This window comes from Arachis duranensis, chromosome 1, assembly GCF_000817695.3.
Source record: "Arachis duranensis cultivar V14167 chromosome 1, aradu.V14167.gnm2.J7QH, whole genome shotgun sequence".
NCBI lineage: Eukaryota > Viridiplantae > Streptophyta > Magnoliopsida > Fabales > Fabaceae > Arachis > Arachis duranensis.
The window spans coordinates 96849182-96866253 of NC_029772.3; the positions used below are offsets into that span (position 1 = coordinate 96849182).

The window sequence follows — 17072 nt, forward strand, 5'->3', positions numbered from 1 at the left end:
GTCTGAACCTTTTCCGTTTAGCCACACTGTCCCTACTCAGAGACCTCACACCCATTTTCATTCCCCCCTCCCTTCTTTCTCTTTTCTCTTGTTTGGTCTCTATTGCAATCATATCAAGGAAGAAACTCTCTTGCTTGTTCACTCTGTATTTTGCCCTTCATTTCCTCAGATCTATTACCACCTTTTCCATCTTCTATTCTCCCTTCATTGTTACAAGTTGTAATCTTTTGGCGGTGTAAAGAATGAGTAGTAAAGAAGAATTTTTGAAGATACAGGTACTTGTTCATGTTCAAAGCCTCTGTCTTTGTTGTTACAAAAAGATAATTTCAACGGTTAATTTAGAAGCATTTATGCACTTGTTAATTGGTGTGGTTTATTTGCCCTGTAGTTTGTACTTTGTACATTTCTGATAAAGTAGAAGTTTTTCCTTTTCTTAAGTTGTTCTATGCTGTTGGGATTGCTTGTGCATGCAGAAATGTGTTCTTAAAGTGAACATACACTGTGATGGGTGCAAGCAGAAAGTGAAGAAAATCCTGCAGAAAATTGATGGTATGACTCTTCTCTTATGCTACTTACACATTGATTCATATAAAAGAAAAGAAAAAGTTGTGGTTTTTCATTTATTATAGCTGAGAAGAGGAAAAAAGAAAAATCTGATGAATCTGAGAGGTTGAATGATATTTATCAGGGGTGTTTACGACTGAGATAGATGCAGAGCAGGGGAAGGTGACGGTTTCAGGGAATGTGGACCCCAACGTTCTCATCAAGAAGCTTTCAAAATCAGGCAAATATGCCGAGCTCTGTGCTGCACCCAAGCCTAACAACAACCAAAACCAGAACAGCCATCTCCCCAACCACTTCAACAAAATGCAAATCGACGTCAAAGGTGGTGGTGGCGGTGGCGGAGGAGGAAGCAACAACAAGGGTCAGCAGAACCAAAAGGGTGGAGGAAACAACCAGCATCCACCCAAGGGGAGTGGTGGTGGTGGTCAGCAAGGAGCAAATCCCCATCAACAGCAGCAACAGCAGCAACAACAGCTACAGCAGCAGATTCAGAGACAACAGCAGCTGCAGCAGCAGCTTCAGCAACTTCAGCAGATGAAAGGATTCCAAGATCTGAAGCTTCCTCAATTCAAGGACATGAAGCCTCCCCCTCATCAGAACCCAAACGCTGCTAAGCCTGCTAAGTTCGTCATGCCTGAAGACGAGGAGGATTTCACGGATGACGAATTAGACGATGAGTTTGATGAGGATGATGAGGACTATGACGACGACGAATTTGGCGATGACATGGACGCGCTTCCTCCTCCCAACAAGATGAAGCAACCCCCAGGCCCCATCATGATGAATAATGGGAGTCATCCACAGTTCATGAATGCTCCCAAGGGGGGCGGCGCCGCTGCTGCTGGTGGTGGTGGTGGGCCTGTGGCTGTTCAAGTTCAAGGCAATAATAATGGAGCAAAGAAGGGAGGAGGAGGGAACAATCATCAGAATCAAGGGGGTAAACAAAACAATGGAGGTGGTGCAGCGATGGCGGAGGGTAAAATGGGAAATAACGGCGAGGGGAGTAAGAATGGTAACAATGGGAACGGGGGTAAAAAGGGAAATCCAATGGGAGGAGGGGGAGGTGGTGGAGGTGGTGTTCAAGGAATGAATTTCCAAGGCGGTCGGCCTCCAATGGGCATGGGCATGGGCACGGGCACGGGCATGGGTATGGGTATGGGTATGGGTGGGCCCCCCAACATGGGAGCCGTTCAAGGCCTCCCTGCTGGACCCTCAGGCTCAGGGCCAGGTATCCCAGATATGATGGCGGGAAACCCTTATCAACAGCAACAATACATGGCAGCTATGATGAACGCACAACAACAACAACAACAACAACAACAAAGGGCAATGGCAATTCCAGTGGGAGGGAATGAGAGATTCCAACCAATGATGTATGCAAGGCCTCCCCCTGCAGTCAATTACATGTACCCTCCTCCTCTTCCTCCTTACACATACCCTCCTCCCGACCCTTACACCCATTTTTTCAGCGATGAGAATACTTCTAGTTGCTCTCTTATGTGACCTCCCCCCCTCCCCTTTTACTAATATTATTATACAACAATGCCAATTTTACTTTCTTTACTTTATTTATACTACTACATTCAAGTTAAGTTACTGGGATGCTAAATGCTCTCCTATATATGTGTTTATATCTTGCAAACAGCAATAAAATTTCCATAATTCTCACAAATCATCGTCTGTCACGCGCAAGTATTAAGACTAGCTTCGATGGGCCACACCATCATCACCATCCGACCCGATACATCAAAACTCGTTTAAGAGCACACGAGGAGGTTCACTGTGGAAACGGTTAAGACCTGATATCATTATACTCCTTCTTCCGTATAATTTAAAAATACTAAAATTAGCCAATAAAATTAATTATTATATATTTAATATTTGTGTATAAATATATGTATTATTTAATTTATTTTTAGTATATGTGAAATATTATTCAAGAAATATTCCATCCAAAACAACCCCTCCCCCCTCCTCCTACCACCACCAAAAATCAACCTTGTCTTGCTTCTTATCTCAATAACTCAATTAAGCCTTTGCATAAAACTACTAAAACATGAAATCTTATATTTTGTTATATAGTTAAACATTTAGTTTCACAAATCCGATTTACAACACTGGAATTTGTAAGGCATAATGAAAAGTGGAGACGGTGGAGGAGAAGGGAAGAGCAGTGTCAGAGCGTTTAAGAGGAGGAAGCGTAAGAGAAGAGCGTGGTTGTTGACAGGGACAACTTAACTACTTTATTACCAGTACTAGTATTTTGAAAATCCAACGGCGTTGACACTTTGCCACCTATGTTGCCAATAAGCGTCTAGTCTTTTCAAATGAGGGTGGGCCCGACTCTCACCCTGGGTTCATGATTAATCATCATCGTCATCTCATCCGTCCATTTCAATCTAATCAAAACAGTGAATACCTACCTCTATACTCTCCACCCTCACCTTAGTAAATAGTGTATTGGATCCTGCCCTGCTGAGTGGTGCCTACTATAACTGTAATTCGGCACTCACCTGGATCATGGAGGAGTGGAGTGAGTCTCCGACTGCGAGCACACCAATTAATGCTGGGATGGAGAACACTCTATTCGTCGCCAGGGATCCAATATTAATTACTATATTTTATACATTATATTTTGGCTTGCACTGTACAGCCTAATAAACGTGCATCTACTATCAATCCAGGTAACGTTTAATCCCTATTCTTTTAATGCTTTCGGATTTGACGGGCAGTTAAGTTGATGAGGACGGAGACACACACATCACATGCGCCTTCATTCATAACAATAATAGTGCCCAATGTCCAGTGTTTGGACGCATTCTTATTACTACACAAACCTAACAACTTATTGCGTCTGCCCTGCGTCATTTTTGTTTCTTATACCACTACAACTCATTTTCCATGCTACTTTTCTTTTTTACTTTTTTTTTTCCAAAAAATATTACACTAGAACCAGCCTTGTATAGAACTTTCATTAATTAAGAAAAGAAGTAAGATTAGGCGAGTCAAAGTAGAAAAATAGATTGGTTTTAACGTGTAGCTTTTGTACACTGCATAGAAGCCAAAATTAAAGGGGAGAAAGGGTTTAGGTGGTGTGGAGTGAGGAGGAAGTGAATGATGAAAAGATCAGAATAATGCAGATGGTTGTTCATGTTTTGTGCAGTTTTGAAGCACTTTTCTTCACTTTTAATGGGTCCCTCTTAGTTTTTGACCAGATCGAAACTCCTTCAAAGTTCTATCCTTTCAAGTGGGGCCTCCTCTTTTTCAAACTTATCTTTTACATTCGCATCTCTCCTCTGAATCCTTTCCTTCCATATTATTATTTTCTATATGTACCACTAATAATTCCTATACTTTTTGTTTTGAAACATTTATCGATATATCTTTTTTTTTTTGAAACATAGAAAGCTCAACACATTAAAGTGGAGCATAAAATAAAAAAGAAGACACACAACGAATTACCAACCAAACCAACACCTAACATCCCAGACCTATCAACAGCCTCCCCCAGAATCACCACCACGCCATTCTGTATAGCTCATCACCGTCTTTGTGTGGATTACCTCCAGGCTTGCTCTTGTATTCTTAAAGATTCGTGCATTCCGTTCCAACCAGATGTTCCAAATAACTGCCAAGAACACTGTCATCCACATCTGCTGCTCTTGTTGTCTATTATGCAAGCCATGCCAGCTTTCAAACATTTCCCTAATGGTTCCAGGGATCACCCACTCTCTACCTAGTGACCTCAACCACTTACACCACACCTGCCAAGCTACCTCACACCTAAGGAATAAATGCTCAGCAGATTCTAATTCCTTAGTACACATTACACACAAACTATCCCCCAGAATGTTGACTCCTATTTTACCCAGCCGCTCCTTGGTGTTAACTCGATCAACTAGCACAAACCACCCAAATAGCTCAATCCTCGGAGGAACAAAACCTTTCCAAACGGAGCTCGTGAAACTATAACTCGTTATTTCAGCCGAAATCGATATATCTTTTAGCATAAATTTGGTATGATTTCGCCTAGAAATGCATTATTGATTTAAGAATGTGCTGCATTAATTGATTTAATCGAAACAGAGGAAATTAATAAAGCAGTGGTATGTCGTTTATTTGCGGATAGGTGCCATCAAGTGTTGCTTTGAAAAGAATTAAGCGGGGACTGAGAAAGAGAATAGAACGGCGTCAAAAAGGGATGAGTAACGATTAAACAACGCGAAACAACACTCATGAGTGATGACATAGGAGCGATCATCATTCTGCAAGTTAAAAGGAAGGGTACCTAAGGTGATAACTGATAACTAATTAGGTATATGGTTGTTTGAGCGTCATTAAAAATTTAATAATTTTTTTATTTTATATTATGTTTATCAAATTTCTAATAATAAAAATAAAAATATTAAAAAATATCTTTTTGAGAAGAAATTAAAATTTATATTTTTAAAAAAATTTATTTTAAAAAAATAAATAATAAATGAACAAAAAAATACTTTTATTTTATTTTATCCAAATATAATTTTCTTTATGTTCATTTGAGTCTAAGTGACTCCCGTTATACTGACTTGGCTGATACGAATGTACATATAAAAAAAATTTTTAAATTGGACTAATTAAATTTACAGATCAATCAAGGATTTAAATATATTTTTAAATTCTCAGAAATTTAAATATCTACGAAACAAAAAATCAGAATCGATTTATCATTTTCTCTAAATTTTATAGTGTCACCTTTTTATGTGATTTTTTCAAATCTGTTCCACTTTTATTATTAGAATATGATAATTTTTTAATGTAAAAATAATTTGAAAATAGTATATAATAAATACCTAATATTATTCATTAAAAAGTAACAATATTTGGCCTCTATTCNAATATTTCTCTTTAATATTGGATAAGAGTTTTGTTAGGAAATCAATTAGAGTTCAGCCAATTTTTGCCAATTTTTTAATGGATTAGATTTCGAAACCCGTCTTAACAAAAGTAAATTGATATACATGGATGTTTCGTCTACTAAACATTATGATATTTTTTTATACTAAATAGATGATTTTAATATATTTTTTAAATTTTTTTGTATTATAGTTGTAGATATTTCTATCTTTTTAAGAATTATATAGTTTTTTTTTAAATCCTATAACTGGACATTTCTTTCGTTCAGCATTAGGATGTTTTTTTATATTAAATAGATATTTTTTTATATATATTTGTGCAATTGTTCAAAAACAGCTCATGCTTCATCACTTCTTCTTCTTTGAACAACTCTTGAAGCTGAACCAGATTGTACTTTCGGTAAAATTGCACCACCTCCATCGGCATTGCAAGATTGCTCCTTCGAGTCCTAGCACGAACTTTGTTTCATGGACAACCACAATGAACTTGTCGAAAGTGTCCTCCAGCAGGGAAGAGCGCCGCTCCGACCTTTTACAAGGTTGAGGTCGGGTCCACCTCATCGACGCCGTCGATGACGAGATCGATGCGGGAATCGTCGTCGAGGACAGAGAGCGAGATTCCGAGAGAACGTGCCTGTTCTTTAGTGCGCTTGGAGGTAGGGACGCTAATGATGTTGGAGAGTTGACTGATGGAGAGGAGATGACCGAGTTTGGTAACGACGAAGTGGTAGTGGAGCCGGTGCCAAGGCCGAGGACTATGCCGGACTTGACGTACTCGACGGCTTTGTCGATGGCGAACTTCTTGAGACTGTCTTGCGTGAGGGCAGGGGTAGAAAGAGCCTGACGGTGAGGGAGAGAATCTGTGTGTATTGTTGTTGGGGTGTGCAGATTAATATAGAAGAGAAGGATAAGATTTTTGTAGTTTTTAATTAGCTTTAATTAATCAGTTTTTAATTATTTAAATTTTAAATTTAAAAAATTTAAAATTAATTATTAATAATTATAATTAATTGAGTTGTTCAATTCTTGACTGGTTACACACTTGGTTCCTATATTTTTTCATGATGATATATAACTCAATAATGCTAGGGAACCAAGAAGAGGTCCAGCCAATAATCTGCCAACTCCTGTTGGGCTGGGATTCTAAAGCCCATTTTACTTCAGCAACATCCAAATTTCACCCAGGTAAACCAAACTAACCTAACTAAAATCTCTCCCCTCTTTTCACCGTTTTATCGCAGCAGAACTCCAAAACCAACCACGGCAACACCACACCACCAGGTTCATCGTGTGGCATTCTCCTCCGCCTTCGTCCACCACGTCCGGGCACCAGCCGGCTACCATAGCACGCTCCAGGTCACCGCAAAGCTTCCATCCCGTCAATGCGCTAATCGGCGCGTTAATCATATTTTCGCCCAATTCCGCCGCAGCGATGTCGTGCCACCCAGGTGCGACGAACAAGGGGGTTCTCCTTCTCACCAAGATTGCGCCGCTGCTGCTGCATGTCACTGTTGGCAGCTCCATTGAAGCCTCCCTGCTCTCATCCGACGAACGCAATAGGACGTCCTCTGCTCCAGCCTCGAAACCTCGCTTGACAGAACTCTTTGGTTAGTGTTTAAAAATTGGTGTTGATTGATGTGGGGTTTGAGTACCATGGATGATACTTGTTGGATGTTGTCTTTGATTTGGGTATAATTAAGGAATTGTTAGATGTTGCTTCTGGATTCATTGTTGTAACTGTTTGTTGTGAATTTTGGTGTTTTTGTATCAACCAGGAAGTTGCATTGGAAGCCTGCTCAAACAGCTTTGACATCCAGTTTCCACCTTCCAATGCGTAGCTCTGCGGCTGAGAACAGGTGGGTTTTTATATATTTAAGTGACACAACTTGAATGCATAACAAGAATTCAGCGTTGGATGTGATGGTATTCATATTGAATATTGTTTCCAAAACACTTGAATAAATGGTCACAAATCAAAAGGAACCATCTCTGAATGCCCCCAAGCATGTTTTCATTTTGCTAGATGATCTTTTCTATTTTATCCGTATGCTTTAGGTGGGAACTATTCAATGTATACATTACCTGAGGATGATTTTCGGGAGACAAAAATTGATTTACTACTCTGCTTTATGATGCAGTGTGTTCTTACCGGCTTGCAGATTGAACTTGGCTTGCATATGTTTTTTTTCTTATTTTTATTTGCCTCAGAATATAGTTTACTAGGATTGTGTCTTTGATGTGGACAGCAGTTTTGGAATAGTAAATGTATTCACTATTTAAATTTGAACTAAAGTGCTAACATGTTTTTCTTATTACATGACTTCTTGTTTGTATGGCAAGTTTAGTTTATAGTTTTGGACTTCTAAGCCAGTTTTAATTTATTAGAAAAGTGTGATGATTACATAAACCTATATTTCACTTATCATAGAATATGATGAATTGATCCACGAAATAGTCCATAGTATCATCAAACAGAATAAACTTTTCTATTACATACTGTGAACACATGATTCATTCAATTATGCAGGCTCCTATATACGTGTGATGACGTTACCGTTTGAGACACTTTTAATATATTTTGAGATTTTTTTTGGATTACAGTTCTAAATTTTTATAATATTTTTTGGATGTATTTTATTTAGGTCCTACTTAGTATCTTTCTTAGCTTCTTGTAGGCAACCTGATTATGCAAAAATTTTTGTCACATATTTCTTATGTTAAACTAATAGATATTTCTTTTTATACTAAATGGATGATTCTTTTAAAAGAAATCATCATTTAAGAAGGGAATTAACTTTGAAGTAAACTAACCCATATTATACTTATTGATTCAATTATTGTGACTTATGAACATTTTTATAGTTAATATATAATAGACAGATGGCTATTTATTTGTTGCATACACCTTGACCATAATTGCTTTGTTTTGCTTTCACTTTCCAGGGTCATCCTGAAGAGCCGAGCGCAATATGCAAAAATCTATCTCAGATGTTTCTTTTGTTAAAGAAATGAATGTTTCTTTTTATACTAAATGGATGATTCTCTGAAATGAATCATCAGTTAAGATAGAAATTAACTTTGCAGTAATTGAATGCATATTGTACTTATTGATTCAATTGTTGTGACTTATGAGTATTTTTATAGTTAATATATAATAGATATAGATGGCTATTCATTTGTTGCATACACCTTGACCACTTGATAATAAATTTAATCATGGAAGTAACACTTGCCTCATAAGTTCATCGCTATGTAGTACTAAATAGTATGTTGTGTATGTGGACTCAGTTTTAATTTGATAAAAATTGTAACTCTAAACCCTAAACCCAAAAAGTAAACATTGGGTAAAAAGAAAACTGTCAAAACACTTTGATTGCTTTTGAAAAAGTAAATAACTTCTTCTCCTTATCCCTTTTTTTTTCTTCTTTAAATTTTGTTAAACAAACAACAAAATAAATACAAATTTTTTTTCTTCTTTTGTGGTACTTGTATTCACTATCAATTGAATCATCTCTGTAGTAAAGAATAAATATAAGTAATTTCTGTTAGGTACTTAATTATTTTTGCAAAGATTTAAGTGGATGTTGCTTCTATCAAGCATTGGGATGTTCCTTTTCCATACTAAATAGATGTTACTTTAATAGAAACCATTTAAATAAAAAATCAAAAAAACTTATCCTACATAAGTAATTATAAATTTGTCTATCATGCTAAAATGCAATGAAAGAAATCATGATATTCATTCAACTTGTCCATACAATTTGGCAACTTGCAATACTGTTGATACATGAATTCATCACGACCAAAAGCAATACAAAAAGGATCATCCATTTAGTATATAAAAAAAACATCTATTTGTTTAACAAAAGAAACATCTGACGTAAACTTTATATTTTGTTAGAGGGGATAAAGCTACATCGTTTAGAAAACGGGTATATGATTACTATACAACTAGCTAAATATATAATAATTTTATAGTTGCTACACTTGGATCACGTCTCTTTCACTTCATCCAATTCATCAACTGTTTCAAATTTCTCTTAGATCAGTTCAAATTTATCAATCATTTCAAAGTAGACTTTCTGCAATCATCCATCTGCAACCATAAGCAAAGACACATAGCATCCATAAGTAAAGAAATATCTATCTAAAAAACAAAGAAACAGCCATCTAATGACAATTATAAAAACAAAGAAATATCAACAACAATCATATACAAAGAAGCATCTACTTTTAAAAATAAAAGACACAATTATTATTCAACCTAAAATAATAATCTAGCTATTTGAATCTAGTAAATATTTATAAAAGGAGTCTAATGCATATGGTGTCATTTCTTCTCCAAATTTGGCCATAACTGTCTTCAAAGTAAATACAAAGTCCTCATTCTCAACCTCATCCATGACAAGTGACTAATTCATAAAGTTTAAAGGATTAAAATAAAACTTTAATCTATTTGTGTGCTTGATAAACACAGAAGTATTAGAATAGAACTCCATAAAATCAATATCACCTTGAAAAGAAAAAATTGCCAAAAACCTTCAATCATTGTGGTGGTATAGTGTTCCTTTCACTGAGGCAAAGACATTATATGCTTTATGCAGCATCCTTGAGCTTCTTGGTAATGGTGGCAAAAATATTTTTCTGGTGGAATGCTTGCAGCAATTCAATCTTAGAAACCTGTCTTGTTACATCACCAGCATAAGTCCCTGCTCCATAAGGGCTTCCACCTTTCACTTCTTCCATCTCGAACATGCAATGGTGAAACGTGTATCTGATGGGAACATATATCATTTCATGATGTGCCAGCATTGTTATAGCAGTAAGGCTATACATAAATCATGACAAGTTTGATCAGCAACTAATAAGTACCTAGTGATATCTAATAAGGAACACGGTTAAGATATATATAGAAACTTGTTTTTTTACGGTGTTGTTTCTTGTCCACCGCCTAACAAACCAGTGCGGTAGGAGAGTCCAATAGGCTTGCCTACAAGGTCTTGTTGCAATCAAAGAGGTCCAGTTTTGTCAAGAAAATCTATGAACTTGGCAGCCATCATTCCGAACCGCGTGGGGAAGCCAAAGATAAGGCCATCAGCTCCATTGAGCATATCAAGTTCAATGATTGGTACATCACTCTTTGGTGGTGCATTCAGCCATAAACAAAGACAGATTATTCAATCAAAAACATCCCAGAGCCTATAAAAAAATATAGAAACTAAGTAAGCACTATCAATAGTTATGAAATCAAAGGTTAAATGTATTCAGTAAATCCCCAACATCCACCTTCATTCACAAATGCATAATAATTAGTCAAATTTAGAAGAATAAATTATCCTAAACTGAATCTTGATTACTAAAACCTAATAAAGAAGGCATGGAGAATCCTAAGTAGAAAAGAAATAAACTGTACAAAGAAAGAGTAACACTAAAAAAAACTATTAATTATCTCAAAAAGAAATATACAACACTATAAGAGTTTAATTCTCAGAACAATGTCGATTAAGAACATCCAAAAGAAACATTCATAATAGAAAACACAAGTTAAACTAAACTCTAAGATGGGAAAGGAAAAAAAACCCAAGTCGCTGGGGAGGAAATGCGGTTGATCGACCGGGGTACACGTCAAGGCGGAGGTTGCTGCGGCGGTGGAAGAAGCCGTGATGGCAGCAGTGTGTGGAGGTGGCTGCGGCGCGAGAGGACGATGCCCGCATTGTTGGACGGTGGTTGCCGGTGGCATTTCTTCCGGAGCTATTTCTGATTTCCTTCGCGACGGAGGAGAGGCGGCTGTGAGGTTTTGGCTAACAGTGCGGTTCTGAGTGTCGCGGTGGCTGTGCCAATTGGAAGGGAGAGTGTGGACGGCGCGGTGGGAGTGGGAGAGGAAAAGAGGGGGAAGGGTTTTTGTGTGGGCGGTTATGGAAATGAGAGAGAAAAAAAGGGTTTTTACTTTCTACTGCTTTTAATTAGGATTTATTTAATCAACTTTTAATTATTTAAATTTAAATTTAAAAAAATTAAAATTAATTATTAAATAAAATTGTTTAAAAAGTTGGCTGGTTATAGTTGGTTCCGTATACTTTTCCTATATAACTTTGTTAGGTAATCAATTACAGTACCAGCCAACTTATTAAATTTTAAAAAATGCATGATTTTTTGTTGTCTTTTTCTTCCTCTTCTTCTTTTTCTTCCTTTTTTGCAACGTCGTGCGCTCATCTGTAGTTCCTCTTGAGCACCCCAAAGACAAGCACCTGTCGTGTGCCACCGCATCTTTCACCTCAAAAGAAATATCCTAAAATCTAGAAAAATATTCAATAATCCACATAAAAAACTATTCATTTATTTGAAAAGAAAGATCTTAAAAAAATTTAAAAAATCAAGAAAAAAATAGAAATTCCAAAAAGAAACATCATGAAATCTACTAAAAAAAATATTCAATAATCCACATAAAAAAACCATCTATTTACTCGAAAAGAAACAAATAAAATTCTATAAAAATATATCTATTTATTCGGAAAGAAACAACCGAAAAAACCGTCAAAGAAAAAAAATTTTAAAAAAATAAGAACACACACAAGCATCATTACCTTACCTATGGAGCTCTTGCTATCGTGACTGCTTCATGCGACGGCTTGGAGCGTTGACGACGGTATTGGCAGGAAGATCGGCGACGCAGCAAGAGGCGCTCCACGGGGAGGGACCAATCATGCCGAGGATACATTGAACGGAGAGTTGCATGTCGCGGCGATGAAGATTCGATGTTGGGAGGACAGCGGCATGGTCTAGCGCACTTCATGGTGATCTCAGACGGCGGGAACTTACGCCAAATGAAGCTCGACGTCAAGGATTCGAATGTGCCATTTGCGGCGACGGTGATGAACGTTGATGAAAGCGGCTACGCAATGATGATATTCATTTGAGAGTTATGTTGCGATAATTCTAATTCTATAGCGCAATTTCTAATTATTCATAATCTTATTTTGTTAAAGAGAAATGTTAAGGGTAATCAGAATCTATTATTGCTTGTCATCCTTTAATTAATAATTCAATTCTTTTAGTCTAGTTTTTTTAGTATAATTTAATAATATATTTTATCTTATATTTAAATATTAATAGCTAACTGATGATAAAAATAATAAATAATGATTCTCTAACATTTTTTATATTTAAAATTTTAAAATCCTATTTTTTAAAACAATCTTCAAAGTGACCGGTGATATAATTAACCTCTTATACTTTCTCAATAACACATTACCACATAAAAATGGTCACATTCATCACTTAATTTATTAAGAGATTCAGGTTGCTATTAGCTCCATAGAAAAGCATGGAAACTAATCATTTTGCACTTGTCTTTCTAAAAAAAAAAAAACAAAACAAAAACAAAAAAACTACACAAGGTTTTTTGTCTTTTACTATGAACACCCCAATTCTCGACATCATAGTTGATCGAGTTTAGCGTTCATACTCTGTATACACAGAATTCACATGCTTCATGCATAATTTTATTACACGGAAGAATAATTCTCGGAGTACAACAAAAATTCTGTATTTAAGAGTTTAATTTTGATCAATTTATTATATAAAATATTTTATATAATTATTTAATTATATTTATTTTTTAATAATTATTCATATCATCAATAAAAAAAGTATAATTTTTTATGGCATATGGATAATTAGATATATCGTATATGTGTACATTAAAATTAAATTTTAATTTAAATTCAAAATTATGATACGATAGATTTAAGAAAGAGAGAAAAGAAAAAATATATGAACCACCTAGTTGAGTGGGTCGGTGGTGGTAGCCAATACACATGCATAAATGGAAATGGATTGGTGGGAGACGAAAACAAAACTAAAAAGGACTAATCAAGTAATCATCTATCCATCAAAAACTTGATGGCATCAACATTTGCATCAACAACTTTTTTTCATTTTTAACCCGACATATCAAATATTGGATTTTAAATAGAAATGTCCGTAAACTATTAAAATTTATTATTTTTTATTATAAACTCAATTTTTTTAGTTTAATAATTTAAATATATTTTATCTCATATTTTTAAATATTAATAATTAATTAATAATAAAAAATAATAAATTTTGATAATCTTCTAAACATTACAAACTAGCAGTGCAATTTTTGGTTTTACACTCTATCACCCATATCCTTAACTAAACATCAGAAACTGGCAGTGCAATTTTTTCTTTTTCTTCGAGGCTCCAAGTCTAATAATCAATCAGGGTTTGATTACAAATTTGATTTCTACACCCACTAGGAGTCATGGAAAAAAGGAGGAAAGTGAGAGAACGAATTGAGTCAGCATGGTATGGCAGTTAAACTATGGTCCGTTAAATTAAAAGATAAGCACCAATGCACCATGAATGAATGAAAAACTATGGTATAAAGCTGGCAAATAAAAAGATATAGTTAACCAACAAAAATTGGGTCTAATATATCAATATTAGAGATTTGGGGAGCATACCAGGTATTTGAGGTGATCAGTAGTATGATGTAGTGATTATGTGAATTTTACCAAAACCGTTTAGTCGTGCAAATTAAACTTGTGTAGTTGTGTTAGATGTTCATTTTTAATCAATGAAAAAACAGAAAAACAATTACTTAGGCATACAAAAATGTCTGGAATTGAAAGTTTGAAGTCCACACGTACTCCACATCCACAGGACCCCCACAATGATAAGCCACTTATTGAGAAATGAGTATGACAACGTAATTTATCCACAGAACATATACAAGGATATCGTGTACTGATTTTTGTGTCATTTATTATTGTTAGATAACAAATTCTCATCAAAATTTAATTCAGTATTACTTAACGAACAAATTGACATAATATTACGTATAAAACAACGAATACATACAGTTGGCTTTTTCAACAAATTAAACCTGGGCTTTTTTATTTCCCAAATTAGGCATAAATTTAAATGTTAAAATTGCGAGTCTCTTTTCCATGAACTGTCTGTAAAATGGCATTTTTAGGTGTCTCCCGTGAATTAGGCCAACTCAGGTAGAAATATGAACAATTTTAAACAATTTATAATAATATTAATAATAATAACTAAAATAAAAATAAAATAATATAAAATTATTATTATTGATAATATTAATATTATTAATAATATTATTAGTTGCCAATGTTGTTCTTATTTTTCAAGCACCAGGTCTAAGTTGGTCCAATTTGCGGACACCACGCTAAAAGCGTTATATTTTTTTTTTGGAAAGAGAAGCTCAACATGTAAAGTAGAGCATAGAGAAAAAATAACGATAAACCAACTCAGACAAAGAGATTAATTCTGTAACCTACAATAACATATACCCCTTTGTTATCTCTGACATTGTCATCAACAACAAAAGGAATTTACACCTAACTACTCATTGTAGCTCAAAAAGAACGTGTTGATAATCTCATCAACTCCTTTTCCTTTGTTTTGGAAGATTGTCCTGTTCCTTTCCAGCCATAAGTTCCAGATGATCGCACAAAAGCACACCATCCATTTATTGCACTCCGCCTTCCTTTGTGATATCTCTATCTAGCTTAAGAAATGCTCTTTCAACGTACCTGGGCAAGTCCATTGTCTACCAACATACGATAACCATGCACACCAAATTTGCCAAGTAAAACTATAGCCAAGGAACAAGTGGTGACCAGACTCAATACTTTCGTTACAGAAAACACACAAGGTATCTTGTTGGTTAATAGCCCCAAACCGACTTAGTCTCTCCTTTGTCTTGATCCTGCCAGTCAAAGCAAACCAAATAAACAACTTCACTCGTGGCGGGACTAGTCCTTTCCAAATAGTTTTAGTAAAGTTGTAGCTTGTGATATCCTCTGGGACCATTTCCACCTGCATTACCTGCACAAAAGAGTTAGTTGAATAAATTTCATGTTTATCATATTTTCTCACAATCCTATCCTCTCTGTCATATGCAAGCCTGACCAGCCTTAATGCATCGTGTAACTGGTTCACTAGATCTATCTCCCATTGGAACAGTTGTCATCTCCATTGGAAGTTCCATATCCACTCTAACCCATCCCAAAACCCACAATCCCCTATCACCGATCCCTTTTGGTTTGAAACAGAGAAGAGTCTTGGAAAGAAATCTTTCAACGAACCTCCAAAAAGTCATACATCTTCCCAAAAGCGAGTACCTCTCCCATCCTCCACCTCCATAGACAATCCAGTGATCATCTTTTGTCTCACTTCTTCTCGTGAACTGTAACTGACAAATATCCCTCTCTCCCCAGCAGGTATTTCTTGGTTGGCCAGGGGCACATTTGGATCCAGGTTATTGCAGGAACAAACCACATTCTTCCACAATGGACACTCCCCCTTCGAAAAACGCCACCACCGTTTAAACAGAAGAGTTGTGTTGCGGACTACGGCATCTCCAACTCCCAATCTGCCTAGTCTTTTAGGAGCCTATACCACTTTCCACTTAACCATAGCCATACCATTTCTCCCATCCTCCTTACTCCAAAGAAATCTTCTCTGCAAAGAAATCAACTTCTTTATAACAACCCTAGGCATCTTATATAAGCTCAAATAATAAACAAGAAGGCTATTCAACACAAACTTGATAAGTACCAACTTGCTAGCTTTATTAAGGGTCTTGGCCTTCCAAAGGCTTAGCTTTACCTTCACTTGTCTATTATTAGTTTCCAAGTTTTAATCAACTTCGAATTAGCTCCAAACAAAACACCTACGTATTTTACTGGAAGAGTGACATCCTTACAGCCCAGCACCCTACACATATGTTATACCCACTGCTCGTTATAATTAATAAAAATTAAGCTAAATTTATCAAAATTAATACTTAAACCTGACATCAACTCAAAGCTAAAAATGTCATATCTCTTATGGTCTTTGTGAAATGGAATTAAAATTTATTTTACGAATAATTTATGTATTTTGGCATTGTTTTAAATTTATGCGTATTTTGAAAAATAAAAACTTTTTAATATTTATTTAAATAAAAGGCAGAAACCTATGCTACTCTTTTATATATTCTTGGGCATTTTAATATATGTTCTAAAAGTACATGATAAATAAATTATAATTTTATATTAGTGCTCCAATAAGTGAGGTACACAGTACACTGTTGCTGAAAATCTGTTTAGTTAGGTTGTGTAGGATATAGTACAGAGCATTTATCAAAGAAATGAGAACAATGAATGTGCCTTAATGTCTTAACTAGGTGAGCTAGCTACTCCACTTGCTAGATTTGCAGTTATCATCAAACTGTGCCTAATTCTGCTAACAGACATTATTAATGGAGGATGCACAACGCACTACGGGAGGAGCAGGAAATAAATTGGAATTCATTATTGATAATTAGTGTACTAATAAAAATATAGTGGAACATTAACCGAGTGAGAGGGAATAAGAATTAGAAAAGTCAAAGTTGAAAACACAAGGACCAAGGTGAATAATAATGAAGGATTTGAGGATGAGCAGTGAAATCACGTGGGAGCCATCACTCCATGCTGGTTATTGGTTAGGCAGCTACCAACACCAAACACTGCCTCCATTCTCTCTCGCTTCTGTTTAAAATGCCCCAACTCCGATGTTCCGTCGATTATTTCTTGA

General features: G+C 35.7%; 2 protein-coding genes and 1 pseudogene across 2 annotated transcripts; 1 reads left to right on the forward strand and 2 right to left on the reverse strand.

Moving 5' to 3' along the window:
• LOC107465312 (heavy metal-associated isoprenylated plant protein 32) lies at positions 1-2127 on the forward strand. Its single transcript, XM_016084298.2, has 3 exons — positions 1-275; positions 474-549; positions 689-2127. The coding sequence occupies exons 1-3, from the start codon at positions 243-245 to the stop codon at positions 2065-2067; spliced, it is 1488 nt and encodes a 495-aa protein (XP_015939784.1). The 5' UTR covers positions 1-242; the 3' UTR covers positions 2068-2127.
• A 3621-nt stretch (positions 2128-5748) lies between these two features.
• LOC107465459 (probable ribose-5-phosphate isomerase 3, chloroplastic) lies at positions 5749-6983 on the reverse strand (annotated as a pseudogene).
• A 3072-nt stretch (positions 6984-10055) lies between these two features.
• Positions 10056-11199, reverse strand: LOC107465467 (NAD(P)H dehydrogenase (quinone) FQR1-like). The gene is made up of 3 exons (XM_052251724.1): positions 11082-11199; positions 10389-10449; positions 10056-10287 (listed from the first exon to the last, which is right to left on the reverse strand). Exons 1-3 carry the CDS (start codon positions 11197-11199, stop codon positions 10056-10058), a joined length of 411 nt encoding a protein of 136 aa, XP_052107684.1.
• Positions 11200-17072: the final 5873 nt, after the last annotated feature.